Here is a 19,552-nt window from a genome sequence, read left to right as displayed (position 1 = left end):
CAAAGGCACTGTGGAGGGTTGGGAGGATGAGCAAAGCTCTACTAGCAGGGCATCTTGAGGGATCAACGTAAAGCGCACGATGGCTAGGAAGTCGAGGAGAGTCGTCGGTGAATCTGCCAGTGCAGGCTGATGCCTTGGATGCCTGGTTAAAGAACTTTTACTTATCTCAGTAGGTAAGAGAACTGTGTATATTTTTGAGCAATAAAGTAGCCCAAATAAGAGCATCCCTTTATAAAGATTAATCTAGCAATAGTTTTCAAGATGATTTGAACTGGAAGAAACAGAATATAGAGACAGCAGTTGGAAGCTATTCTAGTCAGGTTTGGAGGGTGTGAACTAATATGGTCAAGAAAGAAAGGAGGAAGGGTGGGTGGGGAAGGACTGGAGGAAGACCTCCAAGTGACTTCCTGATCCATCTTTCTAAAGAAGAGGCTCTAGTTTCAACACCTGGTGGATTGGGGGAATGGCGGTGGTTCCTGGAGGAAGAGATTATTTGAGTCGAATACATTTTGGGTACACTGAGTCACGGTGTTAATGGCACATCCAGATAGAAATGAATGATAGGCAATTGGACTGTGGGTCAGAAACTCAGGAATGAAGTGAGGGCTGGACACAGATCTTTCAGCACCAAAGTGATACTAGAAGCAGAGGGAAGTATACACAGAGATGTACGTAAATAATCATTTTTAAAGTCTTTGTTCATGGGGTTGGAGGAAAAAGAAACAGAAAAGAAGAGAGGGGCCTGATAATAAAGTGATCCCTCTCCTTTTGTTATAAGTTTGCTGTGGTTGCTGTTGCTTGTCTGTTTCTTGTTATATTCATTTATTTCATAGAGAGAAGGAAAGCATACCAGTGGACCAATTTTGCCATCTTGAGCTGAAAGCCCACGAGAGCGAAGATTCCAACAGAGATTTAAAGGATTGTGTCCCAAAGGAAGAGAGCAATTCTGGAGTGGATGATTTCAGTACTTCCCTGGCAGCACCCCACTCCTAGCCCACGAAGGCCCCTGGAAATTATCCTGAGATCTGAAGGACACACTAAGCTTGAAGTTGAGACAGAGGGAATAAGGTTTGCCCAGGTTTGCCCGGGACTGAGGGGTTTACCAGACCACAAGACTTTCAGTACGAAAACTGAGAAAGTTCTGGGCAAACCAGGATGAGTTGGTCATCCCCAAAGAGGTGGAGTGAAGAAAGTGGGCAGAAATGCCATAGCTCTCGTACCAATTGTTTTTCTAAATTCTCTCAAAATGTGTCCAGGGCTAGGAGGCAGACATTTGTGGGGAAAGTATATGGGTAAGCGCTCTGTGTGTACAGCCCACATGGGCTAAGCTGTGGGGTTCTATCACCAACCACTCTCCAATAGAACCAGAACCCCAAAGACCCAACCAGGGAAAGTGTCTGCAGTCCAATCCTTGCAGACACCACAAGGCAGAAAACAGGATTGGAGTGAGAGGGTGGGGAGCTAAGACCAGGGCAATGCCAGGTGGGTAAATGGATATTCAGCAACGACAATTGTCTCACATGACTGAACTGGGTGAAATGGCAAGCAAGTGAAGGCTGGTGGATTAAGTTGACCTCTGAAACAAGGACATCATTTAGTCTGTGAAACCAGAAAGAACAGCCTGTCTCCTGTTCGGACGCATTCATGGCATGTGCCACTGAGCAGATCCTGTTGACTTTTCCTGTAAAACAGTCTGTCTGTAGCACTTCTTGAAAGGTTAAGAGGACGTGTTGGGAAGCCCTGCCAACTGGCCTGAGGGACTCACAAACCTCCACTTCCTCCTATCCCTTCAGAAACCGCACAGGGCAATGCTTAGCCTCCTGTGCTTAGCTGAACTGCCAGGGGACACACTGGTACCGAATTCTAGAAGCAGAGGTTGGCCACAAAGACTGGACTGTAATTTTAAATTGTGAGAGGCACCACAGTGTAATGAGAAGAGGATGGCTTTTGCTATTAGAGAGTCCTAGACATTAATTGAGTCTGGCCACTTCCTACCTCTGTCATCTTGGGAAAATTAACTTGTAACACTGGTTTAATAATAAGTATCTCATGGGGGTTTGTGAGACAGAGACATAATAACCATATGAAAATACTAAGCTTGGGGGTGGCTGGTTAGCTCAGTCGGTTAGAGAGTGGTGCTCTTAACAACAAGGTTGCCAGTTCGATCCCCACTTGGGCCACTGTGAGAGCTATCCTGTTTCTCCGAAAATAAGACCTAGCCAGACAATCATCTCTAATGCATCGTTTGGAGCAAAAATTAACGTAATACCTGGCATTATATTATATTATATTAGACCCAGTCTTTTATTATAGTAAAATAAAACTGGGTCTTATATTAATTTTTGCTCCAAAAGACACATTAGAGATGACTGCCTAGCCAGGTCTTATTTTCAGGGAAACACAGTAGATTGGAACAACTACTTGACTTGGAGCTGATGCGTCCTGGAAAAACACACCTAAAATAAATAAAAGTTTAAAACACACACACACACTTAAAATAAATTAAAGTTTAAAAAAAAAAAAAAAAAGGCCGGCCTGGTGGCTCTGCGCTCCTAACGCCGAGGTCGCCAGTTTGATTCCCACATGGACCAGTGAGCTGCGCCCTCTACAGCTAAGAATGTGAATAACAGCTCTCCCTGGAGCTGGGCTGCCATACGCGGCTGGGTGCTGCTGCGGGTTACCATGTGCCGCCATGAGTGGCCAGTGGCCGGTGGCCGGTGGCCAGCGTGAGTGGCTGGCAGCCAGTGAGAGCTGCCGTGAGCTGCTGTGAGCGGCCGACCGATGACCCGCGACTGACTCTCTCAGTCGGGGGGGAGCGCAAAGCTCCTAACACCAGCATGGGCCAGGGAGCTGTGTCCTACACAACTAGACTGAGAAACAACGGCTTCAACCAGAGTGGGGGGGAATGACAGGGAGGGGTGTTGGGGGAGACGGAAGAAGGGGGGAAAAAAAGAAAGAAAATACCACGCTTGTGCCCATATACAAGGAAGGGCACTCCTCTCAGAGTGCCCCAATCCCGTGTGTGTGTGCGTGTGCCCCTATGTATGTGATTGTGTGTGTGGCTGTGTGCAGGGGACTGTGTGTGTGAGATTCTGTGTACATGAATGTGACTCTGTGTGAGACTATGTAGGTGTGACACGTGGATGATTGTGGGTGGCTCTGTGTGTACGAGGTGTGATCGAAAAATACATTTAATGTTTACATTTTAAAAATGCATTACAATAAAAGACATATTGCCATTAACACCCCCCCCCCCCAAATTCTCCCTCTTGCTTTGAACACACTTATCCCATCGTTATTGCCACTTTCTGAAGCAGTTCTGGAAGTCCTCTTTTGTGAGTGTCTTTAGTTGTGCTGTTGCGGCTGCCTCGATGTCCTGAATCAATTGAAAACAGTTTCCTTTCACGGTAATGTTGACTTTGGGAAAGAGCCAGAAGTTGCATGGTGCCAGATCCAGTGAATAAGGTGGATGAGGGCACACCATAATGTTTTTTTGTTTTTTGTTTTTTTGTTTTTTTTTATTGGGGAAGGGGAACAGGACTTTATTGGGGAACAGTGTGTACTTCCAGGACTTTTTTCCAAGTCAAGTTGTTGTCCTTTCAATCTTAGTTGTGGAGGTCGCAGCTCAGCTCCAGGTCCAGTTGCCATTTTCTAGTTGTAGGGGGCACAGCCCACCATCCCTTGCGGGACTCGAGGAATTGAATTGGCAACCTTGTGGTTGAGAGCCCACTGGCCCATGTGAGAATCAAGCCAGCAGCTTTCGGAGTTAGGAGCATGGAGCTCTAACCACCTGAGCCACCGGGCCGGCCCCACCATAATGTTTTGATTTGAGAGAAATTGCCGCAGCAGAAGTGATGTGTGACACGGAGCGTTGTCGTAATAGAGGATGAAGTAAAGACACTCACGAAAGAGGACTTTCCAGAACCGCTTCAGAAAGTGGCAAGAACGATGGGATAAGTGTTTGAAGTGAGGGGGATTAATGGCAATATGTCTTTTACAGTAATAAATTGTTTTTATTTAAACATTCACCATATTTTGCGATCACACCTCAGATGTGTTCAGATGACCCTCTGGCTTAGAATCTTATCTGGGAACAGAAGCCTTCTCTTCTTCTTCTTCCTTTCTCAGTAGCTATATTCAACTGGGTGCTGAAGCTCTGATTCCAAAGCCAGACGGGCTTGACCTCCTCTCCCCACATACTCCCAGCTCAGAAACACACTGGTGGCTTCTATGCTATTGTGAAAAGGCAGCTGGAGCTTGTTTTTTCTAATTCTGGAGGGATCGGAAGCTATCTCTGTTGCTCCAAAGTCCTCTCTCTGCCGAGTTTGAATAACTGGGTCAAAAATTACCCCGTCCCCCAATCCCAGATACTCAGTTCCCTTGAGGCAAATGAGCCAAAGTCCCTCCTTCTTCAGCCCTGCACAGCGATGTCTCTCAGTCCTCACCTCTGTCCCTTATTTTCACTTTGCTCCATATACAATGAGCTCATCAGCAACTATGAAAGGCCCTGAGGATGGGCTCCCATCGTAGAGGGCCTGTAGAGGTTTCTGGAACAGGAAGTTTAAAGAACTCCTTTAGAAATGTAAACCTACAGCATAAATCTACGAAAGGAAAGGAATTCTCAGGCCTCCCAATAAAGGGAAGTCTAGAACTAGAGAACCTCATATCTCCTTCTGGTCCTCTGGCCTCTTTGTTGCTGGGCAAGGGTGAAATGGATAAGAGACACAATACAGAACAGCCTTCTTCAGAGATTTCTAGAAAGTTAAACCTTTGTTTCAAGGTTGCGGACTGAAGATGCCTAGAAAAAGCCAGGTTCTAGAAGGGAAGAGGGATTGAAGGGTGTGCACGAAATAAAAGAGGCACCTGCCAAAGGTGGAGAGCCAGTTTCTTGAACAAGATTAATGGAAGAGTCCATTCTTCTGGGCAGGGCGGGCTGGGAAGGTAGGACAGTTAAGGGTTTCCTGGTTCTTCCATGTTTGCAATTGAGCATCTCTTTTTTCCCTCAATTCCTTTTCACTGCTCTCCTCCTTTCATGCGAATAAATGCTAGGGAAGGTTGCTCATTGAGAGGTCTGTGAGTAACTCTCCTATAAGTGTCAGGTCCCAAAATGTCAAACAATGCTCCATCGTCTGAAATGCTGTTCCCTCTACATCCTCACACAAACATGCACACGCACATACATTCATATACCACCTTTCAAAGCCCCCTCAGAAAAATTTTCAGCTAAGGCACAGTTCACTCAAACCATAAAGGTGGTATGTCATTGTGGGGCTTCAGAAAGAGCCACCCCAAGATGTGCCTCGGTGGTATGTGTTTTATTTTGAGCTAAAAGCAACTGAGACCCTGCGGGCTCAAGAGAACCTCCTGTCCCCACCCCACCCCCAACTATCTAGAGGAATTTGAATTAGGGGCCTTGCCCATAATAAGCAAGTATCAGAGATAACCTCTTTTGACCTATCTATAGAGCAGGGCAAACTTCTATCTACTATACATCTGCTCTTATCATTCTGCAATGACCGTTTGAAGCCCTCAAGGTATCTTACCTCATCAGAAAGTCACTGAACCTCTCATGTATGTGGCGTCTCTGACTCTTACGTACGTGGGGTTCCCGTACATATGCTATGTATGCATTAAATTTGGTTATTTTCTCTTGTGAATCTGTCTCGTGTCTATTTCATTATTAGATCAGCCGAGAGAACCTTAAGGGTAGAGGTAAGTTTCTTCCTCCCCTACAGTTGGCGCTGTGAGCAGGACACCTCACTAGCTTGGTACTGCTCACGCCACATCTGCTGCAGTAGAAAAATCCTGGGACCTCTCGCATGAGCCGACAAAGGTAAGAAGTCTCGCCAAGTCGACTCTTGGATCTCTACATGCAGAGTTGGGTGGAAGCTGAGTGGTGAGAGTCCTTTTTTTTTCCTTCCTTTTCTTAAATTAGATTGGCAGGAGAGAATGTTTGTAGAACTAGTTCCTTGGATTTAGTGGTTTTTACACATTTGGTAGAGAACTCCTGGTTTTAGTGATCTATTTCCTCCTGGAGATCATCTTTGTTCTGTGTGTGTCTGTCTGTTGTGTTGTGTATCATAAAAAGGAAAATCCCTAGGAAATGCCAAGCTGACCCTGCTGGATGAGGGTTTTCTTTTGTCCTATTCTATGTACCGAGAGCTTGGGTTTACTTTCTGTCTTTCTTTTTTTTTTTTTTTTTGACAAGTGAGAATATTTTCTCCCTGGCCCCCAGCATCTAGAGGGTACACTTACTGGAGCACACTTTGGCGGTTTCAACATAAGAACGTCCAAACCTGTAAAGAATTCTTATGAGTTTATTTGAGCCAAAATTGATGACATGCCAGGAAGCAAGATCTCAATTGGTCCAGTGAATGACGATTTTGCAGTTCTTTTTATACATTTGGAATTAAGGAGGGAATGTACGAAAGATTACATGAAAGTGGAAGAAAGCAAGGCAGGAAATCTCTATGACTGAATTATAGGATAGTTAACAAGGTCATGTGCTCCTTTGAGGGTGGTTTTTGAAGCCTGTGAAGGGTGTGAAAAAGAGGATTATATCTGGCATTTCAAAGGTGTATTAATCTAGAGGCAATGGACCAGATTTGCTTAAGACAAAGGTAAAGCTTTTTATAGTTCTGGGGCGTGATTACCCACCATGACCTGCCCAGTTAGGAATTTATGATCAGATCACCCTGGAAGATTACTTTCAGTCAGATTTATTATCGTCTCTTTTTCATGCACCGTGGCCAGGCAATAGACTGGCGCTCTGAGCTCTCTCTGTCTCACCATGCCAAGCTCTCAAACGAGTTTTGTCTCTTGAGTGCCTGCTTTTCTGTCCGAGAATATTGTGAGGAGTGAAACTCTTTTGGATCATGAGGGCTTCACCATCTGTGCCCCCACCAGGGACGCCTTTTGCATCCATGGTCTAAGCCTGGAAAGTTGCCCCTATGTCTTTCCATAAAAAGGCCTATTGGTTTGAGTCTCTAAGATCTTACTCATCAAAATCAGACAATGGATCCTTTGAATTGGAAAAACTTCTAAATTGAAAAGAAAGAAAAATTTTTGCAGAGCTCTCATATTGTTATAATGGCTAGTCATGAAGAGTCCCTTAATAAAATGGTAGGACAGAAATTAGAACAGAAGTCAAAATCCACTCAGACCCCTTCCCTCAGATACTGCGAAAATTAGGGACATTGGAAATATAATTGTCCTGTTCTTAAGAAAAAAGCGGGGGGAAAAGGCAAAATCTTACTAAAAGACAACCTAAACATTTTTCTGTCCAAAGAATTCGGTGTGGTAACTGTCAGGTTGGAAGCTCCAAAATGTGGCCAGACAAAAATGTGGGCTAAACTCCATTCATGGCTAGGATCCTACTAAACTGCCGCCAGCACTCAAAGAAATTAAAATTACAATAACAATTATGAGAAATATTCCAATTAGATCATTTAAAAGTGCACTTAAAAAGCAAGGGCTTCCAAATCAAATAAACAGAATGAAATACCTATTTTGAAATACTAATAAGGGTGAAATAAAGAGAAAACATGACTTGTCCCAGCAGGGAAATCTTGATGTGGTTTAAAAATGAGATAAATAAAATGGACATTGATGGGATTTAACAAAGGTTTTAGCACAGCACTACCAAAGGCTGAATGAGTCAAATTGACCCCTGTGGGGCCCCCAACATTCAAAGGCCCCAAACAAGTCTGTTCTTACCCCAGTGTGGAGAAATTAAAAGACTGGGAAAAAGAGATTACAGTGAGAAACCTGACCAGTAATCACCTGGGGCAATAGTCAGGCTGGTTAAATCAAGGTAAAGATCAATAACAGGACCAGAGTCCATTGGTTTGACCCCTCACTGGGAACTGGGAACTCAAAGCCTTTTTACTCAAGATTGGGTCAAATGGTCAGGGGATACGAAGAGAAATTTCCAGGACTCCTTCATATGGGAATTCATGAACTGTGGTACCAAAACCCAATGGTGAAACCGTGACTCAGGAAACAGTGAGATTAAAAGAATGTAGAAATGTAAGGATTGAGAAGAGTGCCGTGTTTCCCTGAAAATAAGACCTAACAGGAAAATAAGCCCTAGCGTAATTTTTCAGGATGACGTCCCCTGAATATAACCCCTAATGCATCTTTTGGAGCAAAAATTAATGTAAGACCCAGTCTTATTTTCGGGGAAACTTGGTATGAAAACTAGAATGTTTAAGCAAGCTTTATGTTTAAAACAAAAAAAAGTTATGTCAACTTTAATTGATTGTATCTCTTTTACCTGATTTTATTATTAAAATAGATCTTGTCTCTCACTAGGGAACTGGGACATGGATACTGCCAGTTCTTTCTTTGGGCTATCAGAGGGAAAGACTCTAGGAGGTAAAGACCTTTGTATCCCCTTGAGTCTGTGGAATTGTTTAATACCACCAGAAATATTTACTGTTTGTAGCAGCTGAAACCTGACAAGCTATTTGAAAGGATTTAATAACTTTTTGATCAGAAATTTGGCAAAACTGGAAGATGAAAATGCAAGAGTCCGATAATGATTTTTTTTTTTTTCCTTCAGGCCTACTCCCCTAAGCTAAAATAAAACTATACACCCAGAAGGAAAGCAGTACATTAGGGATTCCGTAATAAGGCAGGTAGGTCAAGCCACCATGTTACTTCAGTTACAGCCCACATTTTGAGAGCAATTGTTCTTATCTTACAAACAACGTATTTGCAAAACCAGAAATGCAGCTCTTGGAGCAGTGCAAAGCCCAGCTCTCTTTACCATCCCCAGTTCCTAAGACTGAAGGAAAAAAGTAAGAGATTAACTGCTACTCTGCCTCCAAGGTTCCCTTGCCGAGAACAAAAAACAAATCGTAATTGGTTTCTCCACAAACATAAATAAAAAACGCTTTAGCCATCTAGACAAGTAACCTTAATTTATTCCATCTGCCAGAAACACAGTTGGGATCAGACTGTTCTTTTACATGATTTTACCCATCCTGCAGCAGTAATTTTTAAATAAAGGCTAGGGAGATTTCTGTTTGTGTCTGTGTGTTCATGTGTGTTGTGTGATATTTCCGGATGGTATTGTTAATTTATTTTCAAAAGCTCTATTAAATTGACTTAAACAAGTACGTACTTATAAAGAAAATTCTCAAAAATATAATGGAAACTAAACTAAATGCTTCTCAGAATCATGTGATCTGGGAAAATAGTTGATATTAAAGCTGGTTTGAGCTTGATTTGGTTCAATAGGCATGTCTGTATAGCCATCAGTATTAAACATCTTTATTCTACCTGGGTTTATTAGTCAAATAAGTTCATGTTATCTCTGTTGCAAAATTTATCAGCAAGAAAAATAATTGGTATGATGAAATTTTCATAAGTAACCTAAATTTAATTGTTAAGACCAAGTAAATTAAATAAATGTAAACAGGACAAAAAGTTTCCTTTCACAACGACTGTATGCGATGGCAGAGAGGTAGCAGATTGGGGGAGGCGGGTTGTCACTTTGTGAGGGGTATAAATGATAAATGTTTAACTATTTTACATTGTTTTGTACACCTGAAACTAATGGAAAAAAAATACTATAAAGGGGAAAAAAAAGAAAGTTTCCTTTTAGGTGAATTCTTTAGCAATAATTATATTGTATGTGTACTTAAAAATGGTTTCCTAAATCTCTTTGGTAACTTGAAACTTTAAATTTTTCCCAGCTAAATTAAATGACAGATATTCATTCAATGTCTACGTCATTTCCAAATAAGATAAAATAATGAAACTTTAATTACTAAACATAGGTTTATCTACTGTTTTGCTTCTTATTATAGAGAAAATAAAGATACATGTGTGTGTGTGTGTGTGTGTGTGTGTGTGTGTGTGTGTGTGTAGAGAGGGTGGGCGAGGGGAGGGGAGGGGAGGGGAGGGGAGGGGAGGGGAGGGGAGGGAAGAAGATGGACGCTGGCAAGTTCAAAATCTGCAGGGCAGGCCAGTGCACTGGAGACCAAAGGAGAAGTTGAGGTAGAGTCTGAAGGAACTCTGACGGCAGAATTTTCTCTTCCTTGGGGAACCTCAGTCTTTTCTCTTAAAGCCTTCAACTGACTGCAGGTTAATCAGCTTTACTCAATGTCTGTTGATTTAAAAATACCTTTGTAGTGACATCTAGATGGGTGTTTTCATGAAAACCAGGTACCGTGGTCTAGCCAAGCTGACACATAAAATTAGCCACCGCACTAGCCATGAGCTGCACAGACCTAAGATCTGTCACATACACTGAAGGTTCTGCATGCTGCCGTCCCTGCTGGCCTAGGACAGAACCGCCTCTGTGCCTTGATATATTCTCGCACCCCGTTGCTATCCGCCCCTTTTGGAGTTTTGTTGGGAGTGTGCTGGAGGCATATCCTCAAGGTTGGGGCTGTGCCTGCCAAGAAAGTTAAACCCCAGCAAAGAGCTCTTCCTGGATTTCCCCACAGGGACACTTCCTAGATTCTTTGGCTTTACTGCTTCATTAATCTCTGCTCACATGTCCCTCTGATGGAAATTATTCAAGTAAGTAAGGAAAGGAGCCGGTGTAACGAAAACTACAACATGGGAGAATGTTTATGAAGGAGGACCACCGTGCCCAGGGCGAGGGGAAACGAAAACATTGTTCTTGAGTACGTGGAACGGAAACAAAGAAGAAAGGATGTGATCAAAATCACAGCAGAAATGACAAGTGAGGAATGACAAGATGTCAAGTTCAAAAGAATGAGGAGGGAATGCAGGAGTAGAATTAGCAGACAGAGCAATTCAGAAAGATACTTTCAGAAACCTGAAGTACACATCTAAGACTTCAATGCCAGTAGTTAAATAAGGAGACTGTGTAATGTCAAAAAGTCTGACTGGGAGATACCAGCTCTTTACAGGACGGTTCTCGAGTTAAAATACTGCCCTGCCCTGGGGACCCTGGGGTAGCTGGGGATCTCGGGCGTCTGTAGGACATTATTACACACGGATCACAAACATCATCACGTCACTCAGTGCTGTGGCCTCACTCCTCCATCATCCAGAAAAGCCTATCTCTGGTCCTCCCTGACCCCACATGGTACTATGGGCCCCTGGGGAAGCCCACATCACCCCAGCTCCCTGACACATTTTATGACCAATGTCTCCTCTTAAACTTACTATACGGGGATCAAACCAATGCGTCCTAGGACCGTGACCTGAAATCTGCTGCCATAGCCGGGTTCTTGGCCCCCGGAGACTAGGAGAGCTACAGACAGACGGACAGACAGACATAGAATGATGGAGGACAGGAAACCGCTTGTGCAAGCTAGGAAAGAGCCGTGTATCCTGGTCACTGAGAGACCCTGGTACTGAGGAAATGAGGAAGGATACTCTAACTTCTCTCCCAGATTTAACACTCTAGCAAATGTTGACATTTCCATAGCAAAACAAACTAGCTCAACAAGGAAAGATCGTTTTGCTTGAGCAGGAGGGGAAACTCGGAGATTAATCTCACGGATCTTCTTGGCAGCTCTTGTGTGCCTTTGATCTGCATATAAAGAGTGTGCTGGGCTCCTAAAACTTACTTCTCTAGGACATCAGATTCCATCTCTTGCAGCATGCACTCTCTCCAGCTCCTGTGCAGGGCCAGTCATGTCGCCCTGCTCCTGCTTTTCTGCCTGCTGCTGGGGACCAATGAAGCTCAAGACACGTGAGCCAAGCCTCTACATACCCCTTCCTGAAAACTTTTTCACCTTCCCAGAACTCTAATCCTGGGATTTCTCATGACCCATGCCAATCCCCACCTCTTTCCTCTTAGAAGCCCCATCAATTCCCCTCACGTTTCGAATGGGTGCTTCTAGGTTGCCTATGGAAATAAGACTCCCAGTGTACATATAGGCTGTAATTAACAATTAGTCTCCCTCTAAGGCTCTGATCTACATCCTGTCCATAGTTAGATTTCTTTGTTAGATTTCTGCTCAGTCAACTTCACCTCCTCTCACCTTGTCTCCTAGGAGAGAAGGTTTAGCAGGTCTGCGAGTTCCAACAATAGCTCTGGGCAGCTTTGCCAGGATTCACTGACTGACCAGAGGCCGCAGGCACTGGTCCTTGGTCCCACAGCCCCAGGCTGAGCTCACCTAGCAGCTTAGACATTCTTCCTATTCTGAAGCCTGAACACAAATGTGACAACCAGCATGGCGCCCTCCCACACTGGGACCTGGGAGCACAGGTTCAAAAGTCAACTCATTGAGGGCCCATGTTTGAAGGAAGCAGGAAAATTGGGGCAAGCAAATTGAGGTAGGAAATGGAGCCATTTCTGGGGAGAAGAAGGGATGCTCAACAACTCCACAGAGTTTTCTTTATAGGAACAGGGTTTGGGATGCTGGGTTTCAGTATTGTGATTCTGGTGGAACTCTGTGTGGCACGACCAGATGTCCTGTCCTGGAGGACACCATTCAGGAATTTGACAAGTGGATACAATGGAGCCAGGTGTCCCAGAAACCCTGAGTGGGGACATGTTGAGATACAGATGTCATTCCACTTAGCCCTGAGGGGCAGCGAGTTGCTGACATAAGCTGTGCTAAATAGGGCGCCCACCATCCCAGTTTGCCCAGGAATTTCTTGGCTTTAGCACTGGAAGTCCTTCATTCCAAGAAACCCCTCACTCTCAGGAAACTGGGATGATTGGTCACTCTAGCTGTGCTGGTCATCTCATCAACCCTACATTAATCTACGAACTGGAGACATTTTGCAGAAACTGAGGGCTTCATGCCCCTTCCCTGTGCTCTGAGCACGAGAGCAGCTGGCACAAGAAAGCCCATCTCTCTGGAATCGGATGCTTTCCCCTAGGAAATGGGGCTGGAGGCCCAGACCCTGAATTCCCTCCTGTCTCACCCAATACCAAAGGAGCTTCGCCAGGAGTTTCTGGGAAAGAGAAAGTCCTCACTGACTGCAGGGGGGCACTTGACTGTTCTGTTTCTCTCCGTGCCCTCTATCAGATGGTGCCATGGGCCCTGAGTGTACAGTGGTATCTAAAGTTCCCAAATATGGCCTCATGTCCAAATCCCCTACAGAACTCAATAAACACCCAATCCTGGGCCCCACCAGGAGCCAGACAAGGAGGATCTTCAGGGATGATCCCACAGGCTCCCCCAGAGCATTGACACGCTTATGGTTCAATGTGACCCTGTTGATATGAAATCTTCTACTAATGGTGGCATGAGCCCTCCCTCTCAGGGGACAATCAACAGAATGTACAGTATTTTGTTAAGAAATGAGATGGGGTGTAGTACATTCATTCTGTTTTTGTAATGTATTTTTTGTCACTGGAAAGAAGCTAGTTTGCCAATAAAGAATCCAAGTTGCTTTATTGAGCAACATGAAAGCAGTACAAAATCACCGAACCAACCAAAAATCCCAAGTTCCCTGGGGTTACTGATCTCAGCAGCTGATCCCCTGTCTCCTTCCCCTTGCGCTTTCCCTCCTCTACCCTGCTCATTGCGTATCCTCTTATGGCTTGATCTCTGCTTGCTGACCTGCTTCTGTCTTCCCCAAACCAGTCGAAAGGTGATGATAATGGACGTGGACATGCCCCAGATAGCAAGAGCCGATGAAGAAATCACCGTGAGGATGGTAGTTAAAACAGAATTGAGAGAATGTATGGTGGTAAGTAGAGCCTCGGGGGAGGAAACTCAAGAAAAATACAGCTCCTTAATTATGAGTAGCATCAGATTAACTTCTCACTTGAATACTGCACATTATAACTCATAATAGAATGAGTAGCAAGCCTCCTGCTCCCAATTTGCACATATGTTACATATGCTTCTGGAGCCTCAGGACGATCATGCGAGCTCGGGGCAGATGACTTTTCTCATCGTACAGATGAGGGAGCCCTGATCCACTGAGGTGTTTGAAGGACGGGAAGGAGACAAAGAAGGAATGGGTGGTGAGAAAAGCACAGCTAAGAGGAAAAAGGCCTAAGAGCTATGAAAGAATTGGTCAGAGCCCCTCTGAGGTCCTGGGCATAACTGTGTGAGAAGAGGGGAGTGAGGGGTTCTGGGGAGGAACCCCTGAGGCCGGTGGGGAGAAGAGCTGTGCTGTGGAGAGCGTACAGCACAGGATTTGTCCTCTTCAGTGAGTCCTGAGCAGAGTCTGCTTCCATCTCGCCCCTCCTCTGCTCCTGTGCTCTGTCATCAGCAGGTGACCCTTGTTCCAGCCCCCCTTCCCTGGCAAGGAGCCCACACTGTCCTCCTCCCTTCCTCCCAATTCAGCAGTCATGGGAGGGAGGTCTAGTCCCCAGACTAGATCAGGTTCTCAAATGACAATGTGCGTCAGACTCACCTGGAGCTATTGTTAAATGCAGATTCTGAGTCAGTGGGGGGGGGGGGGGGACAGAGCTTTGACATTCCTAGCAATTCCCCCAGGGCGTGCCAACGCTGAGGGTCCCAGGACCATACTTTCCCTAGCAATAGGTTCGAGTGTCACCCCTCTTGCCTGACTGCTCTGGGCCCTTGAGGAAGAACTTGCCCCAGGGAACAGGGTGACCTTCTGCACCTCATCAGCAGTCTGCTCAGGTGTGTCACACACACACAAGCCACCCCTTGTTCACGATGCTGCTCTAGGGCCAAGACCCCAGGCTTCTCCTTCTGGAAGGACGCCATCGTGGGTAGCACATGTTGGTTTGGTTTTTATCTACAGTATGCGTTTCCTAATTCAAGTTCGATTTAAGGACAATGACTAAACAGAAAATGAAATTGGGAGCATGAGGATGGCTATTCATTAAAATGCATTCTAGAAATGGCCCTCCCCTAGAAGAGAAAGATTTCCGAGCATTCAGCAAAGAGTAACACAGCTGCTTTGTCACATTTTTCTATTTACAGTCCAAGAATATGAACCATGTATGTTAACTTGGGGTGGGAGGAAGAGGCCGAATCATAATTTCTCGATATTGTGTTTTGTTTATCATAACCACAGATAAAAGGGATGAGAATGTCTGCATAAAAGTGTGTGATAATAATAGTTTCTGGTGGTGATAAGAAATGAAAGTCTATTTCCACCCAAGATAGTAGTAGGTATAAAATAATGTGTATAACCAACAAAGCGACACGTGATATAATTTTGTGCTCCTGTGATTAATAAGGCTGTGTTTTAATAACAATGTTAATACAATAAAATAAAGCAATCTTTTTGAAACCTACCCAAATACAAGTAAAGGACAAAGAACTCCATAGAATAAATGATATTGAAAATAAGAAACAATTTATGGGAAATTCTATTAGTTCTGTTTAACCCATTTTTATTTGTAGCTTCCAATTAAAAATAAATGTATAGCTATAAAATTATCTTCATATTTTTTAAATTTTAGGAAAATATAATTTTTTATGTTTGAGGTATCTAACCTAATCTTCATTTTCTACCAATTATAAGTTTGTGGCAACTGAATTTTTGATCGAGTGAGCTATTAGGATCACGAATATAAAACTAAAAGAGAATAGATTACACCAGCAATCACGTATTTGAATATAAAGATCATGCAATCCTTTAAGGTTGAAGAAAACCTGTGGTAACCACAGTGCTTAAACATTTCTGGCAGTGACTGGTATTTTGCTGGTCTCATGAAGTCTATGGAATGCTTCTTAGAAAAAAAATTTTTTTAATGTGTAAGTAAAATGCATTGGATAAAATGAATAGGAAAACTAACATATTGAAGAACAGTGATAAAACGATTAAAAACCAACTTGTGATACACTAATATGTTTCTTTACCGAAACATGAGCTGAAAAGGCAATATATTTAAAATATAGACAAGTTCAATTTCGCTTTAGAAAGATTATCTATGTGATGGTTGTAGTTGTTTAGCACGAATAAGTACGTTAAACTGTGGACTGGTCTGACAACAAATCACACATACGGATTGTATCTAATGGGTCCCACATTTTTGTGTTGAAAATTCTGATTCATAAAGATATATTGTTGTAAACGTAATAAAAAGGTAAAGAAGAGAAGGTTAGGCTTCTCGTGAGAAACCAGGCTCTCCAGAGTGTTCTGAGTAAAATACCACTGGTGAGAACGCTTGCATTCACTGTTTGGGGCTGACAGGCTATTCAGTACAGAGTTGCCGGTTAGTTACGGGGACAAGTTTCAAGAGACAGGCAGATGGCCCTAAGCACAAGCAGACAGACCAGGCCAATGACCTCCACCCTACGTTTTGTTTTCTTGAGTAGCAACAATGGCAGGCAATATTTCGAGCTATCTACGTAAATCTATAATGTGGCACAAACATGTATGTTTACCCCATGGTAACGTCACACATACTGCTGATGCCACCTTGGATCGCTGATGACATTCATAATGGAAGGAACGCTCAATTCCAATGGGAGCTTAGCACTATAAAGACACAATCTCTTTCCATCTGAGTGCTCAGACAAACGGAGTTCTATTCACAGACCCCCTCAGAGCTATGGACTCCAGGATTAAACCCCTGTGCGGAGCATTAACCAGACATAAGATAAAAGACAGTTATCTGCAAGGTTTCATTTGCTCATCTGACACCCAGGTTTGGCAGGTAGTTGTTTTCCTCTCGACTGAGGCAAGCAAGAGTGAGCGACATCACTTTCAGTACGAACGGTCACGAAGATCTAGAGGAACACAGCTGGGCTGGGTCACACTTCTGGCTACAGGCCTGGCATCAGCTTCCACACCCCAGCAGTCTGGCTGTGGTCACAGGCCAATCCCTGAACCCCGCCGGGAAGCCCCACGGGACCGCTGCCCAGGATGAGAGTTCTGAGCCCTGGGGGCTCACTCCCCTCGTCCCTCCTGAGCCCGAGACCCACGTGCTAACACAGGAATTTGAGGATGTGGGGACAGAAAAACCTTGTGACCTAGACTTCAGCCCCTGAAATGAGACTTACAAAAGTGGACACCCCATGTCCCTGCCCACCTCGCCCTTGCTCTTTGCCTACTGATGATGTCACCGTCCTCCCCCTTGTTGGCCCTGTCTTGTCTGCCTCTTCCTTTCCCACTCCCCAGACTAACACTGGCTCCTCTCTCCCACCTCCTCCTCCCAGATTAAAACTTACCTGATAAGCAACACTCCAATGGAGGGGCCTTTTACCTATAAATACACCGGCTGCCTCTGTGAAGATTATCCAAGAACCTTCTACTGGGACTTTCAGACCAACAGTGAGTAGAGGACTATCCAAGGGAAGAACTGTCCACAAGGGAGGTGACACCATAAAGAGAAATGTCGCACCAGATCTGGAGCAGAACCCCGGGCAGAAGGATAGAGAGGAAGGAGGGAGGTAGAGGGGGACAGTAGACGGAGGTCATGCCCGGGTTTGAAAGGTGAGGGGTGGTGTGAGAAAAGCTAATAAGGGAGTCACATTGCAAATGACTGGGGGAAACTGAGTCCCAGTGGGGTGGTGCCTGGTACTAGTAGGAAAGTTAGGACACTGGGGGTGAGAGCGTTAACAGACATGATGTTTGTCCTTGGCTCTTTCAGACACTATGGTAATAGCAGCCGTGGTTGACGTCGTCCGTCAACTAAATATCTGCCCTGACAATAAGGCAGTGATGCCCATTGAAGCAAACCGTTTTCATGTCTTGAAGACCCTGTACATACACTGATCTTACTGGAAGCCTTTGTCTCGCTGCTCCCCTGTTCAAGGTGGTTTCTGCCAAGGCAGTCTGGCAGTCTATGTGACGTGGTCTACAAAATAAACTTCTCACAGGCTTCTCTGTGTCCTGTGGTGTCTTCTCTCCAAACTCTCTCCCACAGGAGCCTCAGGGTACCCCGACTTTCTAGAAGCTTTCAAGGAAGCTTTGCTGAGGAGTTTGTGGGTTCTCACTGCCCAGGAAGAGGGAGAGAAGTAGGAACAGAGAAGAGAGGGGTCCTTCTCACAGAGAGGGAAACTGGTGGCCCTAAAACTCACAGCCACTGAGGGGCAGAACCTGGACCGACACCCAGGCCTCCTACTTCTTGACCTTCCACGTGTCACTGTCCCTCTGGGAGGCCCTTCAGATCCCAGGAGGTGGGCATCAGCTGCATACAGCAGTCAGGGACAGAGTCTGTGGTCCCGGAATAAACCACAGAGGGTCGGGGTATTTTCTGTTGGCTTCCCTAATTATTGATGGATAGCTATTTCCCAGAGCATTGTCTCCCAGGCACACAAGGCCCAAGAGATCCTCCAAGCATGCACTTGGCAGGTGTCTGCAGCAAGCAGCCTCGAGGTTTCTCTCAGTGCCTTGCCCATATCCCTGGCGCCCCACCACTTCTGTGTGTCATCAACAATTCCCCCCATCATCAGTGTATTTTAGGAAAGCTCCATTTTTCACCTGTGTAGGTAAAAACCCAGATCTTCCCTACTGTGTTTTTCTCCTGTGTGTCACCGTTAGTTTTGCATGACTACCACGCCCACTCAGAATATTTCTGTTCACTGAATGTGTGGGTTTCTTCCCCCACAACAAGCAATTCTCTGTAACACCAGTTGGTGTCCCATTCAACTCAACTATGACACTCTCTACCGACACTACCCCGAGGTAGCATCAGATCCTACTGGTTAGGGGATCAGTCCTACAAGACTGCCCCCTCCCACCTCAGATGCCAGGCTCCAAGCCCAGGTTGCCACATGTGCTTCTGAACAACTGGTTATAAATCAGAGACGCCCAGGAGCCCCTCCTCGGATTCACTTAATTTGCTAGCGTGGCTCATACAACTCAGGAAAACAGTTTACGTACACTGACCAGTTTATTATAAAAAGATACAGTAAGGACATAGACGAACATCCAGAAAGAAGAGATGCATAGGGCAGGGTGTGTGGGGAGGGGGACGGAGCGCCAGGCCACTCTCCCAGCGTCTCCACGTGCTCACCTGGAAGCTCTCTGAACCCTTCCTTGTGGGTTTCTACGGAGGCCTTATTACATAGACATGATTGATTAATGCACTGGCCATTAGGACTGACTCAGCCTCCAGAGAGCAGAGAAGAGGGGACTGAAATGTCCAACCCTCTAATCATGTGGGCGGTCCTCCAAGCAACCAGCCCCCTTCCTGAGGTGCTTCCCAAAACTCATCTCATTGACCTAACAAAAGACACCTTTATCACTCTCATCATAAGAAACTCCAGGGTTTGAAGAGCTGTGAGCCAGGAAAACGGACTGACAAATACCAAATATGTATGAGGAATATATTTTGGTTATCTAAATGACCAAATCAGTATTTCTTCTAAATCACAATATAGCAATCTGTATCTCTGGGCTGGTGGGCTTTTTACAGAAATATGGAAGACAACTCTGCCAACACACTTGGCAGGCTGGAAGGCTGGGTAGAGATGGAGACACAAAACCTTGAGGAGCAACCCTCAACCAAAAACTGATGGAAACTGACACGGATATACCCAAGCTCCTTCCCCTGGGATGTAATAATTATGAGTCATGTGTTTTACACCTTTGCCAGAGATTCTCCTCAGGATTACGCTTCAGCCTTCCACTGTGGTAACTGGCTTAATAATGTACACTCTATTTATTACATTCCCCTGAGTATATATCAATACCCACACTCCTTGCCTGTGTTCCCTCAATTTTCCAA

At 44.8% G+C, this 19,552-nt stretch overlaps 1 protein-coding gene across 2 annotated transcripts; it reads left to right on the top strand.

Annotated features, from left to right (window-relative positions):
* The first annotated feature begins 5,770 nt into the window (after positions 1–5,770).
* On the top strand, positions 5,771–17,703 carry PIP (prolactin induced protein). Of its 2 annotated transcripts, XM_074315915.2 has the most exons (5): positions 5,771–5,833; positions 11,588–11,680; positions 13,530–13,635; positions 17,037–17,151; positions 17,471–17,703. In XM_074315915.2, exons 1-5 carry the CDS (start codon positions 5,820–5,822, stop codon positions 17,593–17,595), a joined length of 453 nt encoding a protein of 150 aa, XP_074172016.1. In that variant the 5' UTR covers positions 5,771–5,819; the 3' UTR covers positions 17,596–17,703. The 2 variants fall into 2 exon arrangements, with proteins under 2 accessions (XP_074172016.1, XP_074172017.1); XM_074315916.2 differs by lacking the exon at positions 11,588–11,680 and having other exon boundaries at positions 5,806–5,896.
* The last annotated feature ends 1,849 nt before the right edge of the window (positions 17,704–19,552 follow it).

Source organism: Rhinolophus sinicus, chromosome 8 (assembly GCF_057876585.1).
Source record: "Rhinolophus sinicus isolate RSI-liver-muscle chromosome 8, RSI-T2T, whole genome shotgun sequence".
NCBI classification, from domain to species: Eukaryota; Metazoa; Chordata; class Mammalia; order Chiroptera; family Rhinolophidae; genus Rhinolophus; species Rhinolophus sinicus.
This window is presented reverse-complemented; position numbering and strand designations above follow the sequence as displayed.